At 41.2% G+C, this 17,119-nt stretch overlaps 1 protein-coding gene across 3 annotated transcripts in view; it reads right to left on the bottom strand.

The window, feature by feature from the left end:
• Positions 1-5,951: 5,951 nt before the first annotated feature.
• ambra1a (autophagy/beclin-1 regulator 1a) overlaps positions 5,952-17,119 on the bottom strand; it is a 72,855-nt gene continuing 61,687 nt past the window's right edge. For all 3 annotated transcript variants that reach the window (XM_048973070.1, XM_048973071.1, XM_048973072.1), the window contains exon 19: positions 5,952-11,803. In XM_048973070.1, coding sequence (XP_048829027.1) covers positions 11,280-11,803 — 524 coding nt within the window. In that variant the 3' untranslated portion in view covers positions 5,952-11,279. The remainder of the gene's footprint in view (positions 11,804-17,119) is intronic.

Here is a 17,119-nt window from a genome sequence, read left to right as displayed (position 1 = left end):
GTTTTTTGACTACTTCAGTATCCTCATCCCTAGTGTTGGGCGAGTACTCCTCCAAGTTCCTCAAGGAAGGTGTCAGTGGGATTCAAGGGGTCCTGGAAGTGCTCCTTCCACTGCTCAGCTATGCTCCCAGTCGAGATCTATAGCATTCCATTCGCAGCATGGTCAAAGCTCGGCGCCCCTCTCGTGAGCCTCCCGACAGTTTGCCCGAATCTCTTAGAGGCCTCACTGAATTCTTCCCATACTCTAATTTTTGCTACCACAACTGCTAAAGCCTCATTCCACCTGGCCTCTGGAGACACACATAACCAAGCTCAGAAGGTCTCCTGATAGCTCCCTTTACCATTGGTGACTCCTGTGGAGCTACCAACTGCAGGGGGGGACTGTGGAGGTTAGGTGTAATGTTGATCAGCCTGTAATTGAAGGCAGGGGCCCTTGGCAATTACCAAAATTGGCTTAAGGACGACCATAGCCATGAGTTAATGGCTATATTTTTAAAAATTAATCTTATCTTATCTAATCTTATTAAATAATGCAGCCCCGTTATGTGAAAAATGACTTAATACTAACTCTCTTCAATCTACTTCCAGAGAGTCCTCTAAAATTTGAGGCCTCTGTTGACATTTTTTCTCTCCATTCTGCAGTGAATGTACAATTTTGCATTTCATATTGTTGCACATAAGAGAAAAGGCAAGTAAAATGACACACAGAAAGCTCTAAACTGCAACCATTATTTTTAGTTTTTCCTCATAAATTCAGTCTAGCAAAACATAAAATTCAATTCAATTTATTATTATATAGACCCTTTGACAACAGAGTTGTCCCAAAGCGCTTTACATGGATGTGTTGTGATACATAAAACATCATTAGAGAGATACAGAATGGGGAAAAGGAAGGAAAGAAATTAAATAAAGAAAGCCAGAAGACAACAGAGGAAAGGAACCAAAAACTCCCAAATAAGGAGAAAAAAAACCTCCAAGGTCAATTGGCTGCCCAACCCCCCTGGGTATACTAACACCACTGAAAACAGAAAAGAGTGGACATGCTTGCTAAAAGGTAGGTATAAGCTGCGATTAAGAATGAAGACAATGTCCATCAATGAGTCTGTTGTCCATGTTGGCCTGTGAAGGGTGGCCAAAGTCCATCAATAAGTCTTTTCTCCACGCTGGGCTGTGTTGGGTGGCCATGAAGGCTGCACCCACAATGATATAGTTCACAATGTTACTCCTCCGTGGGACTGAACCAAGACCCACCCAGGGCACCATCCGGACGTATGAGAAGGTAAAGAGCATGGATGGTCAGAACATGAATTTACACATAAATGAATGAGCATGGTAGATAAAAATGACATGTACAGTTGCACCAACAGCCATAGTTATGTTGTGTTAGATTGCGGGTAAGCTAAACTGAAGTTATGGGTCTTCAGTCGAGATTTAAAGACCGAGACCGAATCAGCATCCCAAACATAGGCTATATATATATATTAATGATTCTCTCCAGGTAGGGTGAAGACCATCCCGGGTATAAAAACCAGGGGCCTCATATATAACGACATGCTTAAAATTCACACTAAAACATGGTGTACGGACAAAACTAGGAATGTGCTTAGCAAGAAGAAAATCCAGATGCATAAAACACATATCGACGCATATTCCTTTTATAAATCCCAATGAGCGCGAAATTTTACGTACGTGAACGAGCCCACAGCCACCCCACCCCCCCCCCCCCGCGACCCACCCATAATTATGTATATTTGCATATGTAAATCTGTATAAATACCCGATTTGTTCTGTTTTTCTTAAACAACAATTGATAAACCACGTGGGAAAAATAAGTATTTCAGTGAGTGCGAAGTGGAGGTCATGTTAACAGAAATCGAGAAAAGTGATATTATTTGGTGGTTTAAGTAGTGGCATCAGCACTAAAGTTGACGGAGCGGCAGGACGTGGCGGAGTCAGTTAAAAGTGTTTTTATCTATTCGCATGGTGGCCGAAAATAAAAAGAAGTGGTCGGACATTAAAGTCGCCGTGAAAAAACGAGTGGCCGCTCACCGTGAGAGTCTTAACAGCACAGGTGGAGGGAGCGGAATCCCTGGTTTCCCACTTTATCGGGTGAGGGGGATGCCGATGTCAGCGCGAGCGCACTACTGTTTCTGAGAATGAACGAATCATAGGTTGAGGCTGGTCATATAGCCAGAACATTAATGCAGGGGCGTTAGAAGGGCGTTACATTTGTAAACAACATAAAATTAATGTCGGTGTATTGGATAAAGTCAGCGTCATAATTGTAAGTTTAAAAAGGGAAACCACAGTAGCAATGACTTGCCACTGGGAGCCGTCCGTTTAAAAAACCGAGCAGAAACGTGCGTACACCATGTGTGGAGTTGCCGTGAGAATGTGCGTAGCGGTCTCGACGTGAGCGTGGAAACGGACGTACGCAACATTTTCGTGCATACGCACCGTTTATACATGAGGCCCCAGGTATTGCTGTTTTCAGAAAACTAAAAGGGACAAACGAGGTTTTACCAGAATATAAAAATCCCAAGCAAGAGAACTACTTGTAATGGAAAATATTATACATCATGCATTTTTTGCTTATGAATATCATTTGTACACTTTCCACTCAAGTTCTGTAAAACAGCCTTTATCACTATGCAATGATTTCTTTTTTAATTCAGGGTAACATCATGCAAAGGAACTTACAAACTTATGAATTCTGACAGCCGAGCAGAACATTTTATATGATCATAAAAATACTGCAAACAGATATTCTTCAATGGGGAAAAGCCAAGGTGGTGGGTTTACACAGCTGGGAGACACACAAGTGATATGACCTGCTCTAGACGGGGAGTAGAGTCTGGGTTTACCACCTGAGAGTTATTCTGGAAGAATTGCTACAGATGTGACAGGCGCAGCAACGCTCAAGGTGACATTTCAGAAGAGCAAAGCCTAACATGACAGATCTGAGGTTTCAGCAGTGGTGACCTTCTGCCACCAAATGCCATTCTTTCTCTACACAAAAGCAAAGTGGATGAATTTTTTTGTAGCTGTGTTCCTGTTGTATACAGTCCTGAAACAGAATCTGCAGAGAAGCACAGAGACAGAAGGGGCCTTTGTTCTCTGCGCTGAGGAATAGGAACAGACTTCCTGCATCCTTTGAGGAGAAGCAAATGTAGATTCCTGAAACATTTGAGACATTGCTAGCAGGCAAGCTGTTCCCATGAACACATCCCATCCACCCTCACCCCCCCCCCATTCTCTGTGATCACACCAAGGTGGCAAGTCAAACCACCCTGATGATTGCTACTTGTGTGTGTGTGTGTGTGCGCATGTGGGGGTGGTTGGTCTTTGCAGCCTGCCAGGGAAGTTACATTTAGGGATCATCAAAATGGCTCAAAAACTGCAACAGAATTCACAAAACTCATGGGTAAGTGCAAGTTAAGCATGGATCAGTGATTACATCCACGTTGTTCATAGACCATAAAATGAAAGAACATTTATATTGCAATATTTGTATAACTGGAATATTGGAATATCAGTGTAAAGTTGGGTGGAGAGGGGATAATGGTATGGGGTTGTTTTTCAGGGGTTGGGCTAGGTCCCAGTGAAGGGAACTTTTAATGCTTCAGCACAGCAAGACATTTTGAACAATTATATGCTTCCAATTTTCTGGGAATAGCTTGGGAAACACCCTTTTCTGCTCTAACATGAATGTACCCCAGTGCACAAAGCAAGGTCCATAAAGACATGGTTGTGTGAGTTTGTTGTGGAAGAACTTAACTGGCCCACACAGATCCCTGACCTCAAACCCATCTAACATGTTTGGGATGAACTAGAATGGAGATTGCGAGCCAGGCTTTCACATCCAACATCAATGCCTGACCTCAAATAATCTTCTGGATGAATGGGCAAAATTTCCAACAGACACATTCCAAAGTCTTATGGAAAGCCTTCCCAGAAGAGTGGTAGCTGTTGTAGCTACAAAAGGGGGGACCAACTCCATATTGATGCTTATCAATTTAGAATGGGATATCGTAAAACTTCAAGTAGGTGTAATGGCCAGGTGTCCCAATACTTTTGTCCATATAGTATATCATCACTCATAATAAGAGTCCATTTAAGAAACAGAGGAGATCCACAAGCTCCAGACCCGTGTCAGCATCCAGAGGGACATAAACTGCAGTGACAATAGCACAACTAAATGCTTTTAAACTGGTAAGTGTTAAATAAAATGCTTTTAAACAGGCAGCTGAATAAGGCATCTATTTTAATATGAAAAAAAAAAGTTTATTGACAAGTTTGGTTGACATCTGGACTCGGATATTAACAGAAGAGTAGCTAACTCAATGAACCTCGCTGTGTGTTTGATGGATGTAGGTTGTCTGTTCATCAGAAGACCACGATTGGTTAAAATGGTGTTAGCTTCTGTGAGGTTGATCAAGCAATGTTCCTCACTGAAGTTTCTCATTTTCTTATTGTTTAAATGTTTTACAATATTAAATTCATATATTGTTTCTATCGCCCAGCTCTATCTCCTCAGCAAATTTCCCTGATTAGGGAATTTTCCCATTCAGCAAACGGGTTCATATCCATGTGACGGCCCATTATAGACTAAACTGGGCTTCCCTGCCATAGTAACACAACTCCCTACTAGGCTGTGGATCAGTCAATTACAAAACACACATTAGACAATGAAAGTGCTTATTCAACCTGCACCTTTAACAGCAATAAAAGTAACAATGAAGCTCAATGGAGATCATTCAAGTGTAACGAACTTGCAGTTTATCAGTGGCAGTGCTGCTAAGCAATGTGTTGGGGCCAATTGTGTAGGAGAGACTTTGATATGGGGTGGTGTAGGCACAACTGATTAATACAAAGGCAAAGGCCTATTTAGAGGGCAGACAAGTAAAGCCAAATTTAATTTTGGGGTACACACCCAATCCCCCCTGATTCCTATGCTCCTGGTTAGGGCACTACAGAGACCCCGAGCCCGATAACTACACATCTTTCACAGGTGGTACCTAAATGTTGAAATGGAGATGACATTCAAGGCCTTTTCCCTGAAGATTTCTGAATCTCTTTAAAATGGTATGATTAAATATTAGTTCATTATTAAATATAAACTTTATTTCGTCTAGCCAAGGAAGCATCCATGCAAGGGAAGCGCTTCACTAACCTGAAGTGAATAGCGTGGATTACATTTAGTTAAAGCAGATGATTTTACCCAAAGAAATACAGAAGTGAGGAAATCCAAAGTAGCTGAGGTTAAGGTTCCAATGGTAATGCGACTACCATCAACCATGGCCTTCAGCACACAGAAACATATTCCTAACCTGGCGAGACAGGCAGTCCAACCAGCAGCATTTCTCCTAGCCAAAATGGGGAACCTAATCATTCCCAGTGGCCAGGCTTTGGAGATGCTAGTCATGCCAACAGTGCCGGAGGGTGCCAGCCTGTCCTCAGCTTCCCACTCTGTGGATTAACACTGCTGCACAGTTGATTACGGATCCAGCAGCAGCTGGGTTCCATAGGCCCAGCACAAGGCTGGAACCAGCAATCAAGGCATTTTACATGTATCACTAATCTGAAGGTTTGTGGAATCATGGGTAATCCATAGATACCACTAAGGCAGTTCAGGCACGTTTTACTCTCCGGCAAGATCACAAAGCAACACTGCCAGTTATCTCTGAAGAACATCTCGAATACAATTCGTCCAAGCAGGGAAGTCAAAAAACCCACTGACTTTCTACAACAAAGATAATTTTGAAAAGCCTAAGATGGAGTAATGTCTGAGCCCTGGAAATCTACTGGGAGGAAATGTACAATTAATCACGGATATACAAAGCTTCATATATTTTAAAAACGGTTATTTCTGTAACTAATTTCTCATATTTTTAGACAAAACTTACTGATTTGTTTTGCAGGACGGGGAGAAAGGAGGAAAAAATAAAAGGCTTTAAGGGTTTCCATTTCTTTAATTTTTTTCCATTATTCATAACCATTATCATATAGGATCTTTGGTGTTTCCACAGCACTTTATTAATCTCCATTTTACTTCTAAAATAGACAGTACAAACACCCTTAAGTCACATTTTCCTTCAAAAGAAAAAAAAAAAAAACTACAAATACAGTCAGCAGGTTACATGCACAAGAAGATATTTAAAACCTGTCATGGACAGAATGCCTTATAGAAAAAAATGCATGTAGAGAAACAGCTGAATGACAGCTTGTCTGCCTTTATTTCCACTCATTTCAAAAAAACAGATTATATCTGACATGATCTAGACAAGCAATTGTGTGTGGCTGCACATGATCTAGACAAGCAATTGTGTTGTCTAGACATAATCTAGACAAGCAATTGTGTGTGGCTGCAAGATTCAAAAGCCTAGTAACATGCTCCGTCATAATAAAAAGTGGTTAGCAAAAGCCTAGCTAAAAACATGTTCAAGTTGAGTGTTGTGCAAATCTAATTATGAAACGAACAAAAAATGAAAATTTTTAATTTGCACATACCATGCTAAAAGGACACAACTGAAAACATTAGCAGAAGGATGAAAATGTGTGTGTAATACTTAAGATATTGACTCTACTGACAATCAGCAAAAAACGCTATTTGTTGATTGGTTACATAGGTAATTAATGCCAACAAAGGGAGATGGATTCAAGACAATTAGCAACGTGTGTTAATAATCCAAAAAAAGCTGAAATTTTCTCAACATAACAGACTGACAAAACGACAGGGACTCCATTTATTTGCCTTCCTCCAATCACCATCAGACCACAATGAAATTAAAAATCCAATTTAGCAACAAAGCATAGCCACAGTCTAATTACCTGCAGGTTAATTCAAGGCAAATCATGTAAAATGACAGATGAACAAGAAAAGAAACATTTAAATAAATGACATAAGACAATGCTATGTCTCTTTCGTTTAGAGAGATTTAGGACCTCAGTTTAACACATTAAAATGCAGAAGCAACTTGTCCTTGCTTTTGTTTTGTTTTGAAACTTTTCATGTTGGCAGAACTTGGAAATTGGAAGCAACCTGGTCTGTATCCCATTTGTATGGTTTGATTAGTGACTCGTAAACATGTTCTCCATAATAAAATCAAAGAGGTATGCTTTTTCAAGGATTACGTTCTCCAAACAAAAACGTTTAAATTAAAAGACATTTAAGGCTAGGAAGGCCAAAATAGTTAAAAATGCTGTCAGGTGGGAGTGAACTTCCAAGTATGTAGGACTGACATTAGTAGACCATTAAGAAACGCAACTCATTGACCGAACAGAGCTTTACACAAGACTAGCAAACGAAACATGATCACAGGAGAGTGTGTAAAAAATTCTTGTTCTCTTTTCAACTACATTGTATACTCACTCCGATATATGCCCCCCTCACCACACACACACACACTAAAGGCCTCAATCCCACTCATTTCCATGAACTAGAGTACCAACACAAATTTGTGATCCCCACTGTGAGTGGCCTCAGTACTCACAAGCAGTGTCAGGAGAATCATTCTTCTTTGGTTTCTTGAACCACTGGAAGAAACCTCAGAGAATGACGACCCACATTCCTGCTATTCCGACAGTAACAATGAATTCAATTTCAAGCCATAACTTCAGCTGTTCAAAATAATAAAAAAAAAAAATCAAATCATATAGACAAGGTTTTGGAAATTAGCAGTGATTACCAAATCATATTATGCTAACAGGGCAGTATCAACAAGTGGCTTGGATATCATCATCAAAGCAAGCTGTACATAATCACAGTGACCTGCTGCCATCTTAATGTAACTTGGTAAACAGATGGCAAATTCCTGTTACACTTCAGCAAAGATGAATTTATTACTCTTTTTAAAACCTTTGTTTATTTACACAGGGAAGGGGTAACAAGAAATAAATACAAGGGGCTGTCACTGCATTCATTCCATGCCTGTTCTCTGAAGCACAACGGGGGTTAAATATACTTTTCCCAGACAGAGATTGTCAGTTACTGAGCTTTAATGCTCAGTGAAGACAAAAGAAAAAACACAAAGCAAATAAAAAATATAAAAGCACAGACATTTTGAATCACTGCTAATTTTTAAACAGAAATTAAAGACAATAGTATCCTGACAATGGTATATGAACATACATTCAACTTCAAATATAGCCCAAAAATTAATTTGAAGACATACCAGTTATCATACATTATCAGTTTGAGCCTGTATCAATGGGGTTTTTCAGCATGTCCGTCATCTGCACGCCATTCTCAAGGCACAATGCAACTGCACCCAGGGAGACTGGTTGTACTGCTGTTTTTAAGCCCCAAGAATAGAAATGCCCATTGCTGGCTAAGACCCTTTGGAGGAAACTTTTTAAAATTCAGGCACTGTTAAAGATAGGCCTGGGGTATCACGCCTCGATTTACGGATGGTCCCACGGGCATTTCAAATCAGGATTCACATGGAATTTTAAACCTGCCAGCGGAACGTTTACCAAGAATTCCTAATAAATTTTGTATTTTTTTTTTTTACAAACACGCTAATTTCCAAGTCTGCTGATTTTTTTTTGTATGTGATTTTTAAGTCATGCATTGGAGATACCCAGATACTGAATTTCAGTCCTGATATAGGCATTACATACACACAATATTTTTCCAGGTAATAAACATCTTCAAGTTAGTACTCGACTATCCTACTCAAGTTCTACAGTACAAGAGTTTCACGTTGAGTATTGGTCACTGGTCAAGAACACATTTCCCCACTTCCATCTCCTCCCATTGTCTTATACCCTCTCTCCAAACAAATGAAGGGGGAAAAATTTAATGAAAGATACAGTATTTGTAGTGAACAAATGTTACAGTTCATTCTGGCAGTTATAAAAAACCACCCGCTTGATAAGACAGCTTTCCTTTGTGTTTGTGTTGACATGCACAAGTAGGTTATGTACAAAGTGTACCCTTTTAGCTAGGGGTGGGGGGGTTCTGGCAACTAGAAAAATTAGATAATGTATGGGAAGGGGCTTACAGCATTAAAGGAAAAACAAATACAGCGACAACCATCTAAACAACAACTGGGAGAGTGCTTGGTACACATGACCAGTCACACCAAAGGGATGCCCCTTGGTCACAGCCCATATGCCACCATGTTGAGTTACGAAGCCTTCTGTTCCCCCGGACTAACCTTTAAGCTTCTCTGTTCAGGAAAGGCTACCATTTCATGTGCCCGAAACAGCCTACGGGATGCTGTCTGCTTGAGTCCTCACCCAACCCACCAGTGGTGGCTCACTCAGTCTTCTGCAATGCCCAGAAGCAGAAATTGCACAATTCGCAGTACATTATTTTTTATGGTACAACAACCAGCACAACAACCAAACGGAAACAGACACTGCAACAGATCTGTGTCACTTTCTGTCATGTAAAATGATGTGCTTCTGCAATGGACAGCTGAACATACATGTCCTTTAAAAATAATTATAGTATTAAAATTATGGTGTTACATGCCATTGTAGCATACTCACTGGTGTCAGAAGTTTCACATCTCTAATCAGTGCATCACATTTTGTTCTGGAAATGACCAAAGGGATTTTCAAGTTTGTGGTCCTTGTTGAAGGGATGAGGTAACAGAGCCTGGCTACACCAGGTAGTTGGGGAAGGTGGGAGGACGGGGTTGTTGGGGTAACTGGACTCTGCATGAGATTAGGAGCCAAAGCTTACCAGGCTTCCTCTGGAGAGAGGCAGCCTGAGGAAGAGTCCCACTACACGTCGCGACCACCTCCATCTATCGTTTGGCTGAACGGTGGTCTGTTACAGCGAAAGCTGATCGGTTCAAGTTTTACTTGACGTATGGTTCAACAAGGATTCTTTATCTCGTCATAGACAGTTTTCATGTAGACCATAGCTATCCTTCAGCCCTAACAAATCCCCGACCAGGGCTAAGGTTCAGATGCTACGTTAAGCTGCTGTTCAGAAACACGTTTCCAGACCACACACACACTCACACAGGCATATACACACTGCCTCACCTGTGGCTTCTTCAGTGCTTCTTGGCTGAAGGACAGGACCCCCTATCTATGGAACACTTCTGAAAACCCTGAGTCCTTTGCTAAGTTCTAGTGGTAACAACCTTGTATCTGGGGCCCAGTCTATGTCATAACGTTTTTGGTTAAGGACCAGCGGCCAAGACACTGACCATCTGCAACTAGACCTCTGCCGAACACGGATGAGTGGAAAAAAAAGAGTACAGAGCAGAGCAGGCTGATTCCTGATACCAACCTTCACTAAAGGACCAGTGGTCCATAAAAAGTACTAGTGCAAAGGACAGGAATGACGGTGATTTAATCCACGTCCTGACAGATTGTTTTTTCCTTTGAATAATGAATAGATTTTGTTATTGCACAGACAGTGATCATCTGTAAAATGTGCAATACAATATCAGAGAAAGAGACTGAAATGAATGACCAACACAAATTAGTTGTCACTGTCAACATGGGCCTGTTAGTTTACACCCTCAAAATTCACAGCAATAAATGGGGATTGAAGCAGACTCTTCAGTAATGGCTCACTCAAATGCCCAATGCTCCTCCTATCAAATGGGATAACAGTGGGCAGCAAAAAAAAAGCCAGATCCTGCCAGTAGATTTAAACTATACAATGAGGGGATTTTCTTTTTTCCTCCTACACTCCAAGGAACATGTCACATCACAGCTGATAGGCTGGCATTATTAGATTTGTCAAAAACAAGAAAAGTAAAACACAAAAGTATGCATCAACATGGCACTGACTGCATAACACTTGAATATGGTGGTGACATACTCATGGCACTTTGGATGGGGATTCTTCAAGCCCACATGAATGAACAGACAAACCCAGTACTGGTACCGCAATAACAGGACAATTCAAGTACAAGCTAAGTTGGAATGACTGTAGTACAAGGTTCTTGTTCTCAGTTGGGTGACAGTCAAACTCTACGATTAAGTGCAATGTAAGTAAACCTGAATAAATACCCTAGTGCTCGAAAAAGAACAGATGGAGGAGTGGTAGTGGACTTCTGTCCATTTTTTAAACTTTTTTTTGGGGGGGGGGGGGGGGGGGGCAAGAAAAGGAAATTCAGCACCTCTACGTAAACAAATAAGGCTGATGGAGGAGCGGACATCACCTGCCAGAATATTCCTGCGTAACACTGCCAGCCAGTCTTTAGTGCAAGTCCCTCCACAACCCCGGTGGAGGCGAGGGGCAGCCTGTACCCTATGAACTGGTGTGCCTTTCTGATTTCTTGGGCACTATTAGTACTGCATGTCATTCTACCTGCCATGTGGCACGTCGGGGTAACTGCCAATGCTGCGGTCGTTGCTGGGGGAGGAGCCGTCGGTGGAGAAGGCAGAGGGAGACGGGCGAAGCTCTGGACTGCTCTCAAAGACATTGTCAGTACCAAGGGACCCCCGCACCTCGCCCCTTGAAGCTTCAGGGCCAAAGGTGGGGGTGAGCTGGGGAAAGCGCTCTGGAGAGCGGCTATCACGGCTAGGGGGCCCGTGAGTCAAGCGCAAGGCCTGGGAGAGCACACGTAAGGGCCCCTGACCTGGTGGCATGGCAGAGGCTCCGTCCTCGAGACGGCCTCCACCAGTGGGCTCAGTGCCGGTCTGCGAGCCACGGTGGATGCGATGGCTGACGATGATGTTGTTGCCAAAGCCCCCCATGGATGCCATGGTGGTGCTCTGCTCTCTCTGGACCACAGCTGTCATGCCACCCTCTGCGATGAGCCGGCGGATCCTGGACAGGGCATCTTCGCCTGTGCCGTACTCGCTGGCACTGTACTCGGTGCCCTCACCTGGCCGGGCAGAGGAAGAGTGATGAAGACACTCAGAGGAGCTATACGTCAATAGCAACCCCCTACCCCACCCCACCCATTTCTCCAGGACATTTTCATGATATTTAGTTGACCTACTACTCTGACGTATTTTTGCCCTTTTGAATGGCTCTAGAGGGCTGAGACACCCATGTTACTTACATTGAAGGCGTTTCTATTAAGTTTTCAAAATGTTCTATGGACATCATTAGGTAATTCTTTTACTTAGTCACTGAACTGTGGATGATCTTTCCACCTGCTATGGATCAATACTTCCTTGACATCCTGACTATCGTAATAAAACAACAATAATAATAAGGTTAACACAGTTTAGGGGTCGCGACAACGTGAGAAAAAATTTTCTGTACCATACTGTTAATCTGCCCAGTAGACTGTGTGCACGAGTTTTCATCTAGCACTGTCTATGACTAATATATGTACAACTGAAGCTGATGTGCTACAAACCTTTGCTAAGCTCAAAATAAATAAATCACCCTGATGGCATCTTACCTGTAGTTTTAAGAGAGATTAGGCATATCATTTGCTGACCATTAACTTTACTATTTTATAAATGCTTATCTGCTCGAATGGTACCTTCTGATTGGAAGCATACTAACATAATACCCATAAAAATAGGGGATAGAAGTAATCCAGAAAACTATAGGTCGATTAGTTTAACTTGCATAACTGAGGGATAACTTGCAATATTGAGGGATAGCCAACATGGATTTAGGAGAGGTAGATCCTGTTTAACTAATTTACTTGAATTCTTTCAGGAAGCTATAAGAGAAATTTATCACAAAAAGGTCTACGATGTGATCTACTTAGATTTCCAGAAGGCCTTTAATGTTGTCCCCCACAAACAGCGCCTACTTTAGCTCGAAGCAGGAGGGATTTTAGCAACTGTAGCAGCTTGCACTGAAAACTGGTAAAAAGACAGGAAGCAGCAGGTAGTTACTGGAGGCACAGTGTCACAGTGGCCCGGCATTCATAGTGGGGTACCAAATGCCCCACTCTCACCACTTTGGGGAAGCAATAAAAAAAGGCCAATAGGATTTTGGGTTACATCTCTAGGTGTGTGGAGTTTAAGTCAAGGGAGGTGATGCTACGATTATACAATTCCTTGTTAAGACCCCACCTAGAATATTGTGTGCAGGTTTGGTCATCTTATCTTAAAAAGGACATTGCTACCTTAGAAAGGGTTCAATGTAGGGCTACAAGAATAAGGAATGTCTTATGAAGAGAGGTTAGCTGAGCTGAATCTGTTCAGCCTCGAGGAAAGAAGACTAAGGGGGGGACATGATGCAGATATACAAGATTCTAACAGGTCTGGATGCTGTTCAACCAAATAGTTACTTCAATATTAGTTCAAATAACTCATGGCCATAGGTGGAAATCAGAGGGAGAACATTTTAACCCTCTGGGAACTTGGGGTGGATAACACACTTTTACTGACTGGGGATGGTCACATATTTCTTTCAATATCATAAACTTAATTCATGGCAAATAAATTATTTCTTATATATTTGTTGAATTGCACTCATCTTAATTTGAATGTATATTGTAAATATGTCAGATTTATGTTGTTTGTAATCTTACACCAAAGTATAGACATTGCGAAATGCAGTTTGGAACACTTAGAGAAACATTAAGTACATAGTAAGCAATGCTGCCAGTTTTTTTTGATCACAGATATCTGATCACCAAAGTCTTGGCTACATGAAGATGAATAAATGGTGTAGCTGCAACATTCAGTTGGATAAATAAATAAGAAAAACCAAACTCATGTCACTATTTCTGGCTCCTGCCATTGAATGTGTAGGAGCTCTCATGTGTATGCATGGCCACATCCCCCCCCCCCCCCCTTTATGGTGCTGACGGGGATGTATCTGGATCAGGTTTCACCACTGCGCTGTTCATAAAATTACCATGCGAATGCAATTTGAATACGCGGTAATGCGGCTATTTAGAATGCAAATAGCAATCTTCAAGGAGAGGGCCGTACTACACCCTTCCAATGCAGGTAAAACAAAGAAAGGTGACATGGCTTACTGTTTTGCTGATTTAACATAATTTTCAAAACTTTAATACTACTGACAATGGATGTTTTGAAAAGAAGACAGATGGATTTAGTCAGCATTTTTTCATGATTCTAAATAAAGATTTAAGCAAGATATAAACTGAAATAGACGCGAAAAATACGCCGCGTTGCCAACGATGCGCTCGTCCCCAGATGGTTAAATTGGATTTGAGAAAGCACTTCTTAACACAGTGTGTAGTTATAGTATGGAATTGCCTTCCTCTTAGCAGGCCAACCTGTAGGGGACTATTGTATTGAAAGTTGAGCTGTAGTCAATGATCAGCAATCTCACCCATTTCCCTTTGCTGTTGTTGAGGAGAGAGTGGGTGGTTTGGAGGACGTGTGTGATGGCATCATCAGTGGACCTATTATCGATGCTGAAGGTGATGGAGAAGCAGATAGAGTCTTTGATGAGCCTTTCACAAACCTTCAAGACTAGTGAGGTGAGTGCAATTGGTTGGTTGTCATTTAGGCACTAAGGCTTCTTGCTCTTTGGAATGGGGACAATGGTGGATTGCTTGAAGCAGGTGGGGACAACAGACTGAGTCAAAGACTTATAGAAAATAGAGAGAAATTGTTCAGTAAGTTGGTCAGTGCATGATCTGCACACATCTGGAAATACCATCAGGACCAGGTTCATCCACTTCAGAGGACATCCTGTTCAGAGATGGTGATCATGAGCACAGCATCTCAATCAAGACTACCTTCTGCTGCAGCATGAGGCGGTGGACTAATGCTAGCTCCATTAGCTTCAAAATGCATACAAAAAGCATTTAGGTCCTCAGCCAGTGACAAGTCAGCACTTACTGTAGTGACAGATTCACTTTTGAAGTCTGTGACTGTTCGCTGTCCTTGCCACACGCGGCATGTGTCATTCCGAAGAAAGTGAGACTCCACTTTCTTCTTGCAACAACTTTTAGCATCCTTCACAGAGTTTGAAGCCATTTTGTACTCACTCTAACCTTTCCATGCAAATCCCATTTTGTAAGCAGTAGTATTATTTCTGTGAACTCGTGGAGGTTGTTTAAACTCAGCTAAAATGTCCCAGTCTGCTTCATCAATGGCACCCTGGAACAGGGCAACTGACTGGCCCTCGTTAATGGAACTTCTCCAATGAGCTTTTATTTATATTCAGATAAGAGGGAGATGGCAGCATGGCCTGATTTTTCACAAGCTGCCAGTGAAGTAGCTTTGTATCCTTTCTTGGACTGAGTGTAACAGTGGTCCAGCGTGTTTGTACCTCAAGTTGGAAAGGTGATGCTCTGGTGCAAGTTTGGGATGACATGTCTGAGGTTGGCTTTATTAAAGTCCCCAGCCATGATGAGGGCCGTGTCTGGGTGTTTGTTCAGACTGTCGCAAAGCGCATCGTGGTTCCAGAGTTTTGACAGATCCGAGATTGAGGTAATGGGGGCATGGAGGTAAAATGCTGTCATGACTACTGACGTGAACCCGTGAGGCAGGTAGAATGGCTGATGCAGGATGGTAAGATGCTTCAAGTCGGGCGAGCAGAAGTGGGAGATAGGAGTGATGTTCCTCAAGTCACAGCACTTGCTGTTAGTCCTAAAACAGACTTCACCACAATGAAGTCCTTTGCTTCTTATCACTTATTACATGACACATTATAATGTATCTTAGAAAAGGTGAATCTGACACCAAGTACTAAGGCAACCTTACTTAAGTATTCTTATTCTCGGATTAGATTAGTGACTATATTTAACAGTTATTTAGTAATTGTACCGGAATACATTTCTAAGGTAACCCAACTCAGACCGTTAGCTCCCTTGGTTTCATTATCTGAAGTATCAGTATACTTATGTACATTGACTAAACAAGAACTTGCCCTCCAAAATTTTGCTCCCACTCATTTTCAATGGCAAGTAGCAAAAAAACACTATGCAAGGAATTGTGAAACAGACAAGAGAAGCACAAAAAGAAAACTCATGTGCTACAGTATATATAAACCAAATAATAATGTAAGGCCATCATTTAATAAATCAGTAGAAGCCATGCATCACTTCGGTCAAAGTAGCTATAAACTAGCTAAACTACCTATGACAAATATTTTCAACCTGTTTATACAAGCAAAGAATTGCAGTGTTAACATTTAATTCCTAGGCAAGTTTGTATCTCTTGGAGACCAGCTACAACTGGCAAAGTTAGTACCCTACATTATACTGCCTCTGAATACTCACCTACAAAACGGCTACTCTGACCCTCAATTAATCTGGATGAAGATGATATTACTTACTATTACCCTGTATTTATCAGAACAAATGGCCAGAGTTTATGTCTTGAAACTGTCATTTGAAAATGGGGGATCAACATATTACACTATCAATTAAAATTTTTAAAGCATTGTAACTGCTGCTCGATAAATGAAATACAGCTGTAAATGAAAAAAAAACAGCTTACAAAAAATGTCTAAAATAAGTTCTTATGTCTGCCTGCTTGGTAGTTATGAAAGGTAAACAATAAAATACATAATTTTTGCAGTTTTTTTCCCCAAGCATAAAATTTTTCATCACAGAATTTTTTTAGCCTCCTCTTATATTCAGGCAAACATGGTAGTTCTGACCAGCTACACTTGCTACCAAATGCAGGAATCAGCTTTGGCAGTAGCCTACTGAAAACTCTACACAGCGGTCAATTTTTTATAAAACCCAACAACTTAAAAACATGACTAGGTTATAAATTTATCATGCATGTAAAAATTCAGGACACCCCTTTTATTTTCCAGGACAATTTATTTTATTTATTTAATTTATATTTTATTTTGTAGACATTTATTTTCCCTTTTTCTATGACTTTCCATGACTAGAAAATGCATTTAAAAATGCAAATTTATCTAGCTACAAATTCCTTCTGTGCAGCTCCTTTAAGGTGTGAGAGAGAAATATCTTCACCAGCTATAGGAAAAGTTAAGACAATTAAAAAGTAAAGAACCATCTTTAGATGAACTAGGCTAGGCTATATAGCTATGATGCTGGCTCCCCCATAATAAAACTTGCCCAGCAAGATATTGCATGCTGTTTAATGTCAGGTTTGGATACTTGAAACGCCCCAACCGGAAACACACTATTACTGCAATAGAGAATGTTTGTTAATGCTGCAATATACTAGGCATTTTTTAAATTGCATTGAAGACGTAGGCTAAACAAAGTCATAAATGGATCTATTTTGATTTGTGTGTAGCCTAAGCCTCAAACAAAGGTGATAGT

This window comes from Brienomyrus brachyistius, chromosome 13, assembly GCF_023856365.1.
Source record: "Brienomyrus brachyistius isolate T26 chromosome 13, BBRACH_0.4, whole genome shotgun sequence".
Lineage (NCBI taxonomy): Eukaryota > Metazoa > Chordata > Actinopteri > Osteoglossiformes > Mormyridae > Brienomyrus > Brienomyrus brachyistius.
This window is presented reverse-complemented; position numbering and strand designations above follow the sequence as displayed.